This window comes from Eptatretus burgeri, chromosome 6 (genome assembly GCF_056783735.1).
Source record: "Eptatretus burgeri isolate ZD-2024b chromosome 6, Ebu_testis_v1, whole genome shotgun sequence".
NCBI classification, from domain to species: Eukaryota; Metazoa; Chordata; class Myxini; order Myxiniformes; family Myxinidae; genus Eptatretus; species Eptatretus burgeri.
In genome coordinates this window covers 110,600,564-110,615,389 of record NC_140966.1, presented here as the reverse complement: position 1 = coordinate 110,615,389, position 14,826 = coordinate 110,600,564, and the positions used below count along the sequence as shown (strand labels likewise).

General features: G+C 43.7%; 1 protein-coding gene across 5 annotated transcripts in view; it reads right to left on the bottom strand.

Moving 5' to 3' along the window:
• Window positions 1-14,826, bottom strand: part of C6H1orf146 (chromosome 6 C1orf146 homolog) — a 44,156-nt gene that overhangs the window by 9,239 nt on the left and 20,091 nt on the right. For 4 of the 5 annotated variants that reach the window (XM_085886760.1, XM_085886765.1, XM_085886763.1 and 1 more), the window contains one exon: window positions 10,303-10,495. In XM_085886760.1, coding sequence (XP_085742886.1) covers window positions 10,303-10,495 — 193 coding nt within the window. Of the gene's footprint in view, window positions 1-10,302; window positions 10,496-11,159; window positions 12,070-14,826 lie in introns of those variants that run through there. The other variant, XM_085886764.1, reaches the window with a different exon arrangement.

Here is a 14,826-nt window from a genome sequence, read left to right as displayed (position 1 = left end):
ACTGACTGACTGACTTACCTAAGGACACTGCTCGATCGCATAATCTCACCGGACTAAAGTCCAGGAGTGAGCTAATAATACATTTTCATAAACTTTAAAAATACTGTGCTTTTACAAATATTGCAATAAAATCAGTACATGATGGTACAAAATGAATGAATGCGTTGGCCGAACATTCATTTTAGGAGTTAAGAAGAAGAATCGTGAAAAGAAGAATTCAGTGAGGTTTCCACATGCACTATCATCATTCCGAGGTGAATGTAGGGATAAGAATAAATACTAGAAAGGCACACTTCAAAGTCGCGACGTCGACAGATATGCATCCGCCCATATTATTACATCATCCTCCATACTAAATCAAGTTTGATTTCAATCCATGAATCCAGATTCAAAAAATTAACTTATTCTGGCTGCCAGACGATGCATCCGATCAGGTTGAAATTTTAAACAAATATTCCCCATGACTACTAGATCATAATTGTGGAGTTTCACATTGATTAATGAAGCGGTTCCAGAGATAAAAAATTTTAAAGATTGTTGTTCAATCCAATATGGCTGTCAGACCATGTGACCTGTTAATAATTTGTGAACATCTTGGTATCCCCAAGTGTTGGGGAACATGCGAGTGAAGATTTTCTCCTCGATCTGTCAAGCCGTTCTGCAGAAGAGGATTCTTAAAGGTTTATTCTTCAAAAAAATCATAACTGACAAACCATGTGACCGATGACGTCATAGGTGGAGAACTTTTTATTCCTCATGGATTGGCAATTATACTTGTAAAGTTTTGGCTCAATCTGTTCAGCCATTTCAGAGAAGATTTTTGAAGGTTTTCATGTTAAAAAAATATATATATATGGCTGCCAAACCACGTGACCGATGACATCATCAATTTTTTTTGGCCCGTACAATTTAGCCCTACATGATCCTCAAAAATTTTCATACTGATCGGATAAAGCGTTCGATGTATGCAATTATGATGTCATAATGAAGCCACCTATGACATCATCCAAAAAAATCACTTATTTCCCATGGGTAAGACTTGGCATGTGCCAAGTTTCAATTTATTCCATGGAGTGGTTTCAGAAATACAGAGGTCCAAAGTTTCTCCTTTTTTCCAACATGGCTGCCACAGCACATGACCTATGACATCATAATTATCATTAAAACATTCTGCATGAGAAGTCGCACCTATGGTGAAAATTTCATGTCAATCAGGAAAGTGGTTGCAGAGAAAACAGAGAAAATTAGTACAGAGCTATGGAGAAAGGCCCTCTCGACTGTAAGTAGTTCTTGTTTTCCAAGGAAGAACTTGGATCGATGGAGAATGCCCAGACTGCGGATGGCTTTGGAAAGCAGGGATGGGTTCCGTTAGCAAGAAGCTTGCTTACCGTTCGCCAGGTGGCTGGCTTGATTCAAAGCATTCAAGCAAGCACTCCAAGAGAATGGAGAACTCGGTACCACTTAACAACATGGTGGTCTCCATGTAAACTAGAAAGGCCCTCGTACAGTACATAGTCTCACATCATGTGTTCATCCTGAACAAAACTATCATCATTAACTGAACACGCTCATATTATGGCCAGCTGCCATTATGGCCCATATACCCGGATCATCTATGCACCCTATTATGCCGCACAGTTTCTTGGCAAAGGTTATGAACGTCATAAATGTAATTCTTCACTCACTTTGTCAAAGATAACATAGTCGTGGCCAAAAATATTGGCACCCTTGCACTTTTTTCAAATAACTCACAATTTTCTCCAAAAAAGTTGAAATTGACAAAAGTATTTTGTCTCTACAATTATATATTTCACTGCTAGTATTACAGAACCTTTGTTTTTCATTCACAACTTAATATATCCTTTTAAATCAGAAAATAAAAAAATAAATGGCATTCACAAAATTATTGACACCTGAGACTTAATATTTGGAATCACAGCCTTTGGACAAAATAACTGCAGTCAAGTGCTTCCTGTATCCATGAATGAGCTTCCTACATCTCTCTACTAGCAGTTTGTTCCACTCTTGTTGAACAAACTGCTTCAGTTCTCCCAGATTTGAAGGGTGCCTTCTCCCAACTGCTGTTTTCAGATCTACCCACAGGTGTTCAATGGGATTTAGATCCGAACTCATTGCCGGCCATTTCAGAACAGTCCAGTGTTTTGTCTTGAACCATTCCCGGGTGCTTTTTGAAGTGTGTTTGGGGTCGTTGTCCTGCTGCAAGACCCATGACCTTTGACCAGAGACCCAGCTTTCTGACACTGAGTTGAACATTGCGCTCCAAAATGCCTCCTTGGTAATCTCCTGATTTCATGATTCCATGCACATCTTCAAGGCACCCAGTGATAGAGGCAGCACAGCAACCCCAAAACATCACTGAACCTCCTCCATGTTTTTAGGGAAAGTGTTCTTTTCTTTGAAGGCTTCATTTTGTTTTCTTTAAACATAGAGATGATGTGCTTTACCAAAAAGCTCGAATTTGGTCTCATCTGTCCACAGGACATTCTCCTAGAAGGATTTTAGCTTGTTCAGGTGTGTTTTGGCAAACTCCAGTCAGGCTTTCTTATGCTGAGGACCCTACTGCTGAGTGAAGGATTGTTCAAATGGTGGAGAAAACACCTCGATCAACTGCCACAGATTCAAGCTGACCTTTAGACACCAGGTACGACAATTTCAACTCTCTCAGCAGTAGGGTCCTCTTGGGTCTCCTAACATAGAACCCCCTTTCACTCAGTTGGCGACAGATGGTGCGAGTTGAAACTGTTGTACCTTGTGCTTGAAGGTCAGCTTGAATCTGTGGCAGTTTATCGAGGGGCTTTCTCCACCATTCGAACAATCCTTCACTGCAATCCTCAATCAAGTTTTCTCTTGCAGTCATGTCCAGGGAGGTTGGGTGCAGTGCCATGGGCCTTAAACTTCCTGATAACATTGTGTATGGTGGACACAGAAACATCAAGGTCTCTGGAGATGGACTTGTATCCTTGAGATTGTCCATGTTTGGCTACAATCTTGTGTCTGACCTCCTCAGACAATTCTCTGGTGTTCTTTCTTTTCTCCATGCTCATCGCGGTGACACACACAGTGACACAAAACAGCAGAATGACTCTTTTTCTCAATTCAAACTGGTTGAATGAGTGATCTTTGTATTGCAGGCACCTGCAACTCACCACAGGTGAGTTCAATTCCAAAGTAAAGGAGAATCACCTGCTTGAAATCAAATTATTTCTAACTTCTAAAAGGTGCCAATAATATTGTCAGGGACATTTTAGGATTTCTGTATGGAACAAGTTTAGATTTCATAATTTTTACATCTTTTTTTGTTTGTTCCACTGCAAACCAAAGAAATACATTTGTGGATACAAAAATATTTTTTCAGTTCAACAATTTTCTGGAAGAAATGGTGCATTATTTGAAAAAAGTGCAAGGGTGCCAATATTTTTGGCCACGACTGTGTATTAAGTTTCAAATAAAGATTTAAATTCAACCACGTGTGGCTATAGTAACACTTCACTGATGATGTCATCATTATCACCCTACGTATATACCCCATGGGGAGTTGTTGACATCTGCCATTTCTTTTTTTTTATGGTTGAGCGGTTTCAGAAAAAAATTGTCAAATTTTTTTTCTTTAATCCAATATGGCTGCCATACCATATGACCTATGATGGCAGAGATCAATAAAATATTCTCCATGGGGAGTCCCTCTTATATTAGTAGCTTCACATCGATCAGACAAGCGGTTACAGAGAAAGCTATTTTTAAAGCGAAAATATATAGACGTGGAAACACACACAGCCAGACAGACAGACAAACACACACAGATAGGGGCATTATAATTGTCTTGCATCACCTTTGGGGTGAGACAAACAATGCTATGTTACTCAAGAGGTACTCCAGTAAATGCTGTCCGGCCCATTTTCAGATTTACTCGATCCTATTGTGACAACTTCCTCAAACAAATGTATTGTGTTAACAGCGGCTACAGAGTACAAGAAAGAGGGAAAGAAACAGGTCAGAAGGAGCCCCCTGCCAAGCTTATCTAAGGACCCTACAACTGTGCATCTTTAGGAGGGGCACGGGGTGGAGGGATTTTGCATGTTTGTTTTTTATTCTTTATTTTATTTTTTAATTTTTTTTTGTCTACCAAGTCGAAGATCGTGCCAGACCAAATACACAGAAACATGTAACAAGGCAGGAGGCAAGAGGGGTGAGAGAGGGAAGCACAAAATAGTGGGGAAAAAAAGACAATAGGATATCTGTGAAAGGGAGAGGGATGGGGTGGGTACATGGGGTAAGCAAGATGATACTACAGGGACTTTCATGAAGGAAAACAGCGAATATGAAGGAGGTGGGTTTGGCGTGGATTAACGGTGGTAGTAAAGATCAAGATTTTGGATGGGGGAACATATGAGATGGTGGTGAACAGCAGTTTTGAAGACCTGGAGGGTTGAGTGGGATTGAAGAGAGTGTGGGAGTTTGTTCCAGAGGCAGGAAAAAAGAGGAATGAAAGAGTGAAGGTGAGCAATAATTCTTGATTTTGGCAGTTTCACCAGAAGGGGGTTTTTGGTGGACCTTGAATACCCTGAGGAAATGTAGGGGGGGGGGACAGATCACAGACAGAGCAGAGGGGCAAGGCCGAAGAGGAGACAGTGGAAGAAAGACCACCGGCCTTCCTCCAGTGAGAGAGTGAGAGACCCAAAAACTCAGCTTCATCGCGGGAGATACCAATGGTCTTAAAAGCCATGGTTTCCACAGTGTGAAGTCGATCCAGGTGGGAGGCAGGAGCATCACCCCAGAGGAGGGGGCAGTACTCCATCAGACTGCAGATGAAAGCTTTATATGTGGTCAGGAGCTCAAGTGGGCCAAGGAAGGACTTTGCAAAACATAGAATGCCCAGTCGGCGACTGGCTTTGGAGGCCAGCTTGGAGATGGTGCTTTTCCAGGAGAAGTGAAAGACATTCCAAGTGCTTGACCAGCCTGTGATTTTATCCAGGTCTGCAGAGAGTGAAGAGGCTGTTGCCTGCCGAGCAGCAGTTTGAGAGATGCTACAGCAGAGGGTGGAGTCATCAGCAAAGAAATAAAGAGGATTTTCCAGATCATTGATGAAAACCAGAAAAAGCACAGGGCCAGGAACACAGTGCCTTGAGGAAGTCCAGCCTGGATGGGAAGAAGAGATGCGAGAATTCCATGAAGAGCCAAGCGTTGACTGTGACAGGAGAGGAAGTCCACGAGCCATGAGTGGAGATTGCCTTGGATACCACAAGAAGAGAAGTTGGTGAGCACTGCGGGATGTCAGACCATATTGAAAGCTCGCGATATGTCCAGGGAGATGGCTCCAATCTCATATTTGGCATTTCGAACCTCCATCCATTTTTGGGAAAGCAGAAGTAGCATGTCCAGAGTTGGATGACCTGGTCTAAATCGAAATTGATGGATGGAAATCAAGTCAAAGGAGAAAAGGAAGAATTTGACATCACAAGCAATGATGGATTCCATGACCTTGCTAATGATTGGGAGCAGACTGAATTTGTCTGTAGTTGCACAGATCAGTTTTTGCACCCTTTTTATGCAGAGTGGTAATATTTGCTGATTTCCAAGCAGATGGGAGATGACCTTGAGAAAATGAGAGGATGACTAGAACAGAGAGAGGGTGAGCAAGAGCAGCAGAGCAGGTTTTTGGAACATGAGGGCTGATGCCATCTGGACTGGTTGCAGAATCAGAGTCGAGGTTTGACATCAAGCTCTCCACCTTGTCAGGAGAAAAGGGCATAGAGTCCAGGAACAGCTGGGTGTGACTGGGTAATGTGGGTATACAAAGCGATGGATTTGGGACACAAGATTTAGAAGCAAACTGAGACTGCTTTCAGTAGGATTTGCCTTCTATGATACGAAGGCAAGTTGTTTCAGGACAACAGCCTCACCACATGTTTCAGTGAACCATGGGCAGGAGGAAGAGTATGGCAACTGAAGATGGGATAACTCTGTGCATGAGAGAGCAAATTTCTTTGAAAGAATTCCGAGATGAGTTGATGTCGGAGAAAGTAGAAATGGGAGACCAGTCTACAAGTTGGATGGCTGCTTGAAGACCCTGCCAGTCGGCCTGAGTGATATGCCAGACTCCACTGCGCTGAAGTGGTTCTCTAACAACAGCCAGAGAGATGACTACTTTGACAAGCATATGGTCAGATGAACCATTGGAGAAGAACAACAGCAGACATTTTCTGAGAAATTGGTCAAAATCAAATCCAGAAGAGATGGAGTACCGTTGGCTGAGATCCGGGTCAGGAAGTTAACAGATTGAGTCAGTCCCAATGAGTCGCAGAAGTCCTTTGCTGAAGTTCCATGGCAGGTGAGAGAGGTACCCACACCCAGCCAACTGGCCTCATGACAATTGAAGTCACCACATATGAGGAAGACAGAGTTTGGGTGAGTAGATGGAAGTTGGTCCATGTTTTCGGTGAGCAAGATGTAAATGGAGTCATCACTGTTTGGTGGACGGTACAACACACAGATAAACAAGAGGTGGGAGTGAAGGGGAATCCGTAGCCAGAGGTATTCCTGGGGGGTGTGAAGGAGTGACGGCAGTGCATGGAGAGTGAGGAATAGAGCTTTTGATAAAGAGAGCAACACCTGTGCCACGAGGACGAGGCTCAGGTCTATCATACCGGAGGAGGGAGTAACCACGGAGAGAAACAAAGGAGTCAGATACGTCTTGAAGGAGGAAAGTTTCTGTTTAGCAGATTATGTCTGGTTTGTCTGTGGCAACCTGTATGGAGAGATCAGTCAGGTTAGAGTGAAGGCCCTGGATGTTTGAGGTCCACACTGTTAATGAAGAGGGAGGGGAGGAGGCTTCAGGTGCAAGGGAGGGAGGGGGAGGGTAGTGTGAGGGAGAAGTGGTGGACGTAGTGAGAGTTGTTGACAGTTGACAAGTTCTAGAAGAGCTCGGGGAGAGGGTTAGATGGGGAAGAAGACAAAGGACAAGGGGGCGAAGGGATCAATAGCAGTGGGGAGTAATAAGAGAGGGGCATAGGGAAGTAGGAGATTGGAGGATGTGGAGGAATGATCTGGAAGAGAGAGGATGGGGGAAGGAGGCAGCTTTGAGAAGGGGGAGTGAGGGGTGAGATTTGAGGGAGAAGTGTGAGGGGGAATAATTGAGGGAGAAAGGTGTAGGGGGAGCTTTTGAGAAATGTGAGGGGGAAGCTTGGAGGGGAAAGAGAGAGAGAGAGAGAGAAGTTTGCTTTGAAGAGGAACGGGGCGGCTGATTTGTGAGGGAGGGGTGACAAGATAGCTTTGGGGGGGAATGGAGACGATGAGAACAGGCACAGCCATGGGGGGCGGAGAAGAGAGGGGTGGGGAGAAGCGAAGGATGAGACTAGGTTGATGTATTGTGGAGATGGGAGTAGGCGGGGGGAGAAACAAAAATTGAGGGGGTGGGAAGAGGGGGAGATGTGATGAGAGGAAAGAGAGAGCATGATAGAGATATTGAGCAGTTGCTGAATGAGAGTGTGAGATATTTGAAAACCATATAGTTTGGGATATCAGAGGGGGAACTATTAGTAAGGCAGAGTACAGTGGAGAGATGCTGGGATGAGGGGCAAGATGGGAGGGGTTAAGGAGAGGGTTATAACAGGGAAGGAGTTCGGAGGAGGAGGAGGATTTAAGGAGGTGGGATGAATTTGCACTGAAGTTGAAAAAAAGAACCATTAATAATGGAAGACGAACAAGTATTGCAAAATGGGATTTTTAAAATTTGAGGGTCAGAGATTCGTTTACATACTTTGGAAGATGGATGGAGTGCAGAAGAATTGACAGAGTGGAAAAAGGAAGTGTTGCAACAGATGGAATTTTTAGACACGGGATGAAAGAAAGGTCGAATTGAACACAAGATTTTGAAGAACTGGACAGGGGGAAGTTGAAGCATTGTGTGAGATGTTTTTTTCTTTTTTGAAGATTAGGGAAGAGGGAGGGGGGGTAGAGAGTAAAGAAATTTGAAGAAAAGGTCGTGAAGGTGTGTGGTGAAAATCTTCATGATCATCGTGGGATTTCCAGGGAAGAGGGTGGAGAAGTAAGAAGAAGAGTCAAGTGTTGGTAAAAGAAATCCCGTGGGGTATAAAGTTACCTGGGGTATGAGGTGAGAAGGGAAAAGGTTTTTCTTTGTTGTATTTTTGATATTTTAAGACATGAAACAGAGGGTATATATGGGAGGGATAGGAGAAAGGTGGAGGGAAAAGTGGTGAAAATAAAAACTGATGGTAATAGGGAGAAAATACAAATAAACACGATCGTGCACATAGACGGGAATACGGGTAGGCCTCAAGGAAACCTGATATGACAAGACTGACGAATACTCACCAAAATAGCACAAATTTTGAAACAAAACCAAACTCAGAACACAGTAAACACAGAGGTAACAAAATGAAGTCAAAACATGACAAACAACGACCAGAAACTTATCTTTGAGAAAGTTGGCAGAGACCCTTGGAGAGAACCAACCGTCGCCACAAGACCGGAACCGGAATGTTTGTAGATCTTAAGAATTAGGATGAAAAGTAGAATCAAAACTAAAGTATGAAATGCTCATTTCAATAATACAAGCAGAGTACCCACCCTGTGTGTGGGTAGAGTTTATGCATTACTTGCTGAAAAACGTATAGTCTGGATATTGCAGGAAAACTTTTTGATGCTTGTGTGGTGTGCATTTAAAAGTGCCGAACGGGTGTAAAGATCGTAAGGGTCTAAGATGTTAAAAGGGTCTAAAGGGTACAATAGGTTTATAGGGGCCTTCAGGGTTCTAAAGGTCTAACTGAAGAGTATGGTCCAATAGTAGTTCGGGTCAAAAGGGATCGACGGAGTTTAAAGGGCCAAAGAGCTCTTAATGGGGTGTAAGGGGTCTAATAGGGTCTACAGGGTCTACAGCAGTCTAAAACATTAAGGGATCTAAAGTGTATGAATGTGTTTAAAGGGTCTTCAATGTCTAAAGGGGTCTAAAGGTCAAAAGGCTCTTAAAAGGGTCTAAATGGTCTAAACTAAAGGGGCTTAACCCTTTGAACCCTAAGCAACTTGGACTTTCTCCATTTGCCAAGTGGCAAGACAAGCAGTTTCAATAGTGGTTGATACGGAACGGCTGGTTTGGCAAGCAATAGCAAGATGCTTGCTAACGGAACACACCCCTGGTTTGATAGGTGTTCAGTCTAGGAGAGGCATGGCTGATGGTGGTCTCCAATTTCAAGATTGACTGAACCTCTTTCAGTCAATGACCAATGGAAATGGAAAGGAAGGTTCTTTGCACTGTCCTTCAGGAGTGGCAGGGTGAGAGCCAAGAAGAAGAAAAACTGAAAATTAGTTGTTAAGCATTAATATGTGAGATCCATATCATGTATGCATGGTGTTGGCAAGATGGATAGGGTGGTGAGCTTGGGATCCTTGGATCCTGAGTTCAAATCCCACTTGGCTGTTGAATTAATACCAGGTGGGGTTGACTCTGCCTGTCATCCTTGTGAGGTCAGCAAAATGAGTGCCAGCTTGCTGGTATACTGTGTCGGAGTGGCGACCCATCCAGGATTGTGCCCAATAGCCAAGGAGACTGCTTAGGCAGCACCAACGCTCTGCACAGAGTATAGTCCCAATGGATGGGTGGATATTGTAGAAGAAAAATAGTTACATTCACTTGTTGAATTGTTGCTGGTACCTTATAAATTTAATTTTTGTACGAGAGTCGAATTGGCTGTCAGTAATGTTTCCCTTTTCCCAAGAGTCTTTTGACCTACATATTGCTAAAAGGAATATCTTACGATTAAAAAAGGTCTTGCTCGCTGCATAGAAACAGGGTGACCTGGTTGGCAACACTGCAAACTTTTGCCATGATTGTGTCATTCTCTCCCTCCCACCCAAAGTGACCACGTATTGCAGTTTTGAGTTCTTTTGCCTCGTGCCTATCAGCTCATCCCGAAGTTGAATTGCCAAATGTCTTACACTCCCATTTTTTCGATCTCAAATTATGCATAAGAGGGATTACTCTGGGCTTCTGTTTCAGTGAAATTCATTCGATTGTTTCAGTGAATCATTGAATGTTCTTCCTCCGTATATACGAAATTAAAGATTCTCTGTTTGCATGCTGATCCAATGTGGAAATAGAGTTCTTTTCCACCACAATATCATGCGTTGTGAAATCCTGTTTTCTACATTGGCTTTGTTTATCTAATCCTCCTCTGGATAGTTATCGTGAGATGTTGATTAAAAGAGAAAAAAAATTAATGGACAGACAGGAATAAAAGAGTATAGAAAGAATGACATGAAACTCACATGAGGTTCAGCTTGTGATACATCCTCAGGTTGAACATCCCACTTACAAGTACAAGTAAGAATGCGTGCCGGTGCACAGATGCAAAACTTTTCAGCTCGCTAATCAGATCCTCTCCGATACTCAACACATCCTCATCAACAGGCACTGGCTGGGCTGATAGGTCACGCTCTGAAACCAATCTGAATGCCACACCTGGGTGAAAAAGAACACACAAACTGAGATCATGACGAATAACTAGTCAATTAATGAGGTCATCCAGTGGTGATCAAGCAGAAAAAACATGCAATGTACAGTCAATGAGCTGCTATGAGTCCATTTACAGTCAATGAGCTGCTATGAGTCCATTTGAATCACTTACAACAAAATGGAAACGGAAAATACAATCCCAGAATAACAAGTACAGGGTGTTCCAAAAAGATCAGGACAACTTTGGTTGTTAATATTGTTATGGATTTCAGAATCGGATCCGACTAATGCATACAAACATTTAGGTCCTCAGACAGTTATTTCCTGAAATGCATGTCCAGGAAAGACCCATCCCCATGTCTGGTGGGATTCTCACTTTGATGTGTTGGAGAAGGGTATAGAATAGATTCCCTTTCTTATGGGATGACCTTTTTCCCTTTACGACACATTCATGCACCCAAGATAGCCGTTAGCCCAACGGAGGCTCATCTAACCCCCTTTCCATCAGGCCACATTGGCTTGGAGGTGCACGATTTATTTACACCTTGGACTTACAGGACATTTGATTAAGCACACCACGGGCTTTTCCTGAGCAGTTAGTCTGACGGTCAAATACGGCTGTGGATCATTTACTTCACCCACCAATCTTTCATTGACGTTCGACACCCACCTCTTTCACCGACGTTGACGTCCACCCTTTTCCATCGACATTCAACACCGACCTCTTTCACCGACGTTGTCATCCACCATTTTCCATCGATGATTGATGCCCCGTTTGGCAGCTCTATGGATTCTGGCTGGCTCTTGTTCATGTCAGGCTTAACGAGGAAGAAATGATCACGAGATTGATGGTTGGTCACGTGCAACAATGTGCCAATAGGCAAGGTGGATGAAGTCTGTTTGAGGCTCCGCCCAGACTGGTCGCCTATAAAAGGGACGGGGGGACCATTTTCCTGAAAGTATTGTGACAGTTGGTGACAGCCTTACAACTCTGACCACTGGTGACAGTTGGTGAGCTGGTGAGTTGGTAACAGCCTTACAGCTCTGACCACTAGTGACAGTTGGTGAGCTGGTGAGTTGGTGACAGCCTTACAGCCATACAGTCCTGACCGCTGGTGACAGTTGGTGAGCAGCTCCTGAAGGTGGGTGACAGTTGGATCATTCCTGCTGGTTCTGCTCGGGACCTGCACTTGGCGTACCTGATTATTGGCGTCCCTGGTTCCTGTGGATGACGACGTGACGTCAATTGGTGTTCGAGCCTGTTTGCGGGTGGGTGCACGGCAAGGCAGGGCGCTGGCAGCGGACCAAGGCATGCTCACACATTTCGGGACATTTTATTTGACGCACGATGACTTCTACCTTGGCAAGCCGAGACAGGATTTCTTTCCCCCCTGAATGATCTGCTGGGTACCCTTGTCTCGTGTTTAATCGTTAAGTAAGGCATAGTGATAAGCATCTGCTCTTTGTCTGTTTTTCTATCAATGCCTGATTAATTCTTTATTTGCTTGAGATTATTTTGATTGATTTGAATTGATCTATTTTCACCACAAATAAATAAAAAGTTCTTCAATTTATTTATTTTTTCCTTATTAATAAATTCCTTGTTGACGTTTCAACCTGTCCGTGCTCGTCCTTTCCTTCCATTGATTCAGCATTGTTCAAACCTAGATAGACTGGGAGGTTGTTCCCAAACAAATTAACCTGTCATAGTCGGCATGCACCAGCGGTAAACGCTCGGCCGCCCTAATTAAGATCTAATCAAGATAAGATTGGTGCATTGCCGAGGGCGCACTCCCCGTTCAGGAAGCTACGTGACCTCTAGTTGAACGGCAAAATAAGACGGTGGACACTGGAACTCGTGGTTGTAAAGAAACCCATCATACCACGACGTTAATTGTGAGCGGTAACCCCATGTCCGCCTCTTCCGAGGAGAAGCGGGGATTAACCCCTTCATAATACACTCGGTACCCGTGGCCGTAACAATATGTTTAGAACCACAAATGATACAACGATACCCTTTGGTTTATATGATACAGAAACACATCAAGTTTTGTGCACATCATCAACACACTTCAATGTGAGCTCCGTTTTGTCACCCACAGCACATCAAGACGGTACCCATGTTCTTGCCATGTTCGGCTCAGCATGTTTGCATCCACCAGTACGCATGCAGCTGTGATGCGAGACCGAGGATCCTGCATGTCTGCCACCTTGCTGTTGTCGAAATCCTTGACAAACTCCCACAGAAAAAAACATCAAGGGGGTGATGTCTGGTGATTGTGGGGGTGAGGCAGTTGGTCTGTCTCAGCCAATCCAGCAACATGGAAATTTTTCATTCAGGATGGCTCGAACAACTAAGGCCCAATGAGGGGGAGTGTGTCATTTTGAAAAATGGTATCGGATTGCAGGTCTTCAATCTGTGGGAAGACGAATGTTTCCATCATGTAAATTGTTGAGGTCACTGTATCTCCGCAAATAAAAATGGACCCACCAAGCAGTCATGGAGAAGTCCACACCACACATTGACCTCTGGACTATCACATGTGTTCAATGACCACATAAGGGTTTATAGAGCCTCAGATTGTGCAGGTTGACCTTGTGCAGGTTGACCTTCCCCGATACATGAAAGAATGCTTCGTCTGTGAACATGACCTTTTTCAGGTAATCTTCATCATCCTCTATGCCAGTGAGCATTTCCAAGGCAAACACCTTGTGTTTGAGTCCATCATTTGGTTTCAGTTCTTGCAGAATCTGCACCTTATTGGCATAAAGCTTCAGTATTTTATGCAAAATCCTGTGTGCAGTGGTGGTTGGTGGTCCCAGTTCTCTGGATTGATTTTTTGGGACTTTGTTGAAATGATTCACTCGTTCAACGTCTGTTGCACTTGTGCTTGGTCGACTAATACTTTTCTGTTCCTGACAACTTTCAGTCTTCTTAAACCTCTTGTACCACTCTCTAATAACTAGTCCGCGATGGTGGATTCCTTTCATACCTTGCATGGAAATTATGCTGAACTTGCGTGTCGGATGTCGTCTCGATGAACCATTCGACGCACTGAGCTTTCTCCTGTGGAGTCACCATCTTATTTTACATTGAACCATCAGACCTGAAAATAAAGAAAACTTGATAAGTTTCTAGATCATATAAAACAAAGGGGAGCATTGTATCATTTGTGGAACAAAATATAAAAACAACCAACGTTGTTCAGGTCTTTCTGGAACACTGTATTATCAGACAGGCAGGCAATAGCCTCGTCCATCCCTACAGACCTTGAAAAAAAAATCACAAGCTGGACAAACACTTGGAATATGTCTTTCAATCCTGACCAAACTGTGTGCATGTGCGTGCATGTGTGCGTGTCTGTGTGTGCGTGTCTGTGTGTGTGTGCCTCTCTCTCTCTCTTTTCCTCTTCCTCTCTCTCCCCCTCTCTCATATGGCATACCCCCATCTACTTTCTGAACAATCCTCTTTTGGAAGTTCAGTCATTCAAACCCAAAATCCAGGATCACTGGTCACTGCCATTCATTCATTCCTCTATTTTTTCCACAGTTTTGGAACCAACTTCCACATTATCTTCAATCTCATTCTTCCCTACAGGTCTCCAAGATAGCTTTTCATCACCATCTCAGATTATCCCCAATCCAAAGCAATGATATTTATACCCTCGTTAAACGCACTCAAATGTGTCCTTCCAACTTTCCAGTTTCCCCTCCTTGGAGTTTCCTTCCGTGTTCATCTTGTCCACCCCATGTATCCTTTCCGACCCCTCATTCCTCCCCACGCCCATTATTTATCCAAGTCTCCCTCTATTTTATCGTTCAACCCTGCTGTTGTGTTTTCCCCTTCTCCCAACTGTTCCTTTTGGTCTGTTGTGTATGAGCAGTTCAGTGTTCCAGCTATCCACAAGCTTCCACCTTATGTACAAAAAAAGCCAACATGTTTTGTTTATCCTCCAGGCAGCACCAGATTCACACCAACCTCAATGACAATTTGAATTTGACCAAAAGGAAGAGAATTTATTCATCGGGTTTCCAGCCCCTGTCCAATCATGTGAACTTGGCTGAGATGCGAACTGAGGAGCCAAATGAGGTCCATCGTACTTCGTGCCATTCCCTGCCAAGTGCTTTTTCGACAGCCTTTGCATTGAAGCCCATGAGCTTCTGGTAATGCCGCTATGACACTCCTAAGTCCTAACCCAGCCCGGATCTGAACCTGTTTCAAACGAAGCGGAAAACAGGATGAGACACCCTTAACCTGTCCATCCACCAATTTGAACAACACCATGCCCTGAGCTGCAGTATGAAGTACGACTGCACTACACATGCACTTAATACAG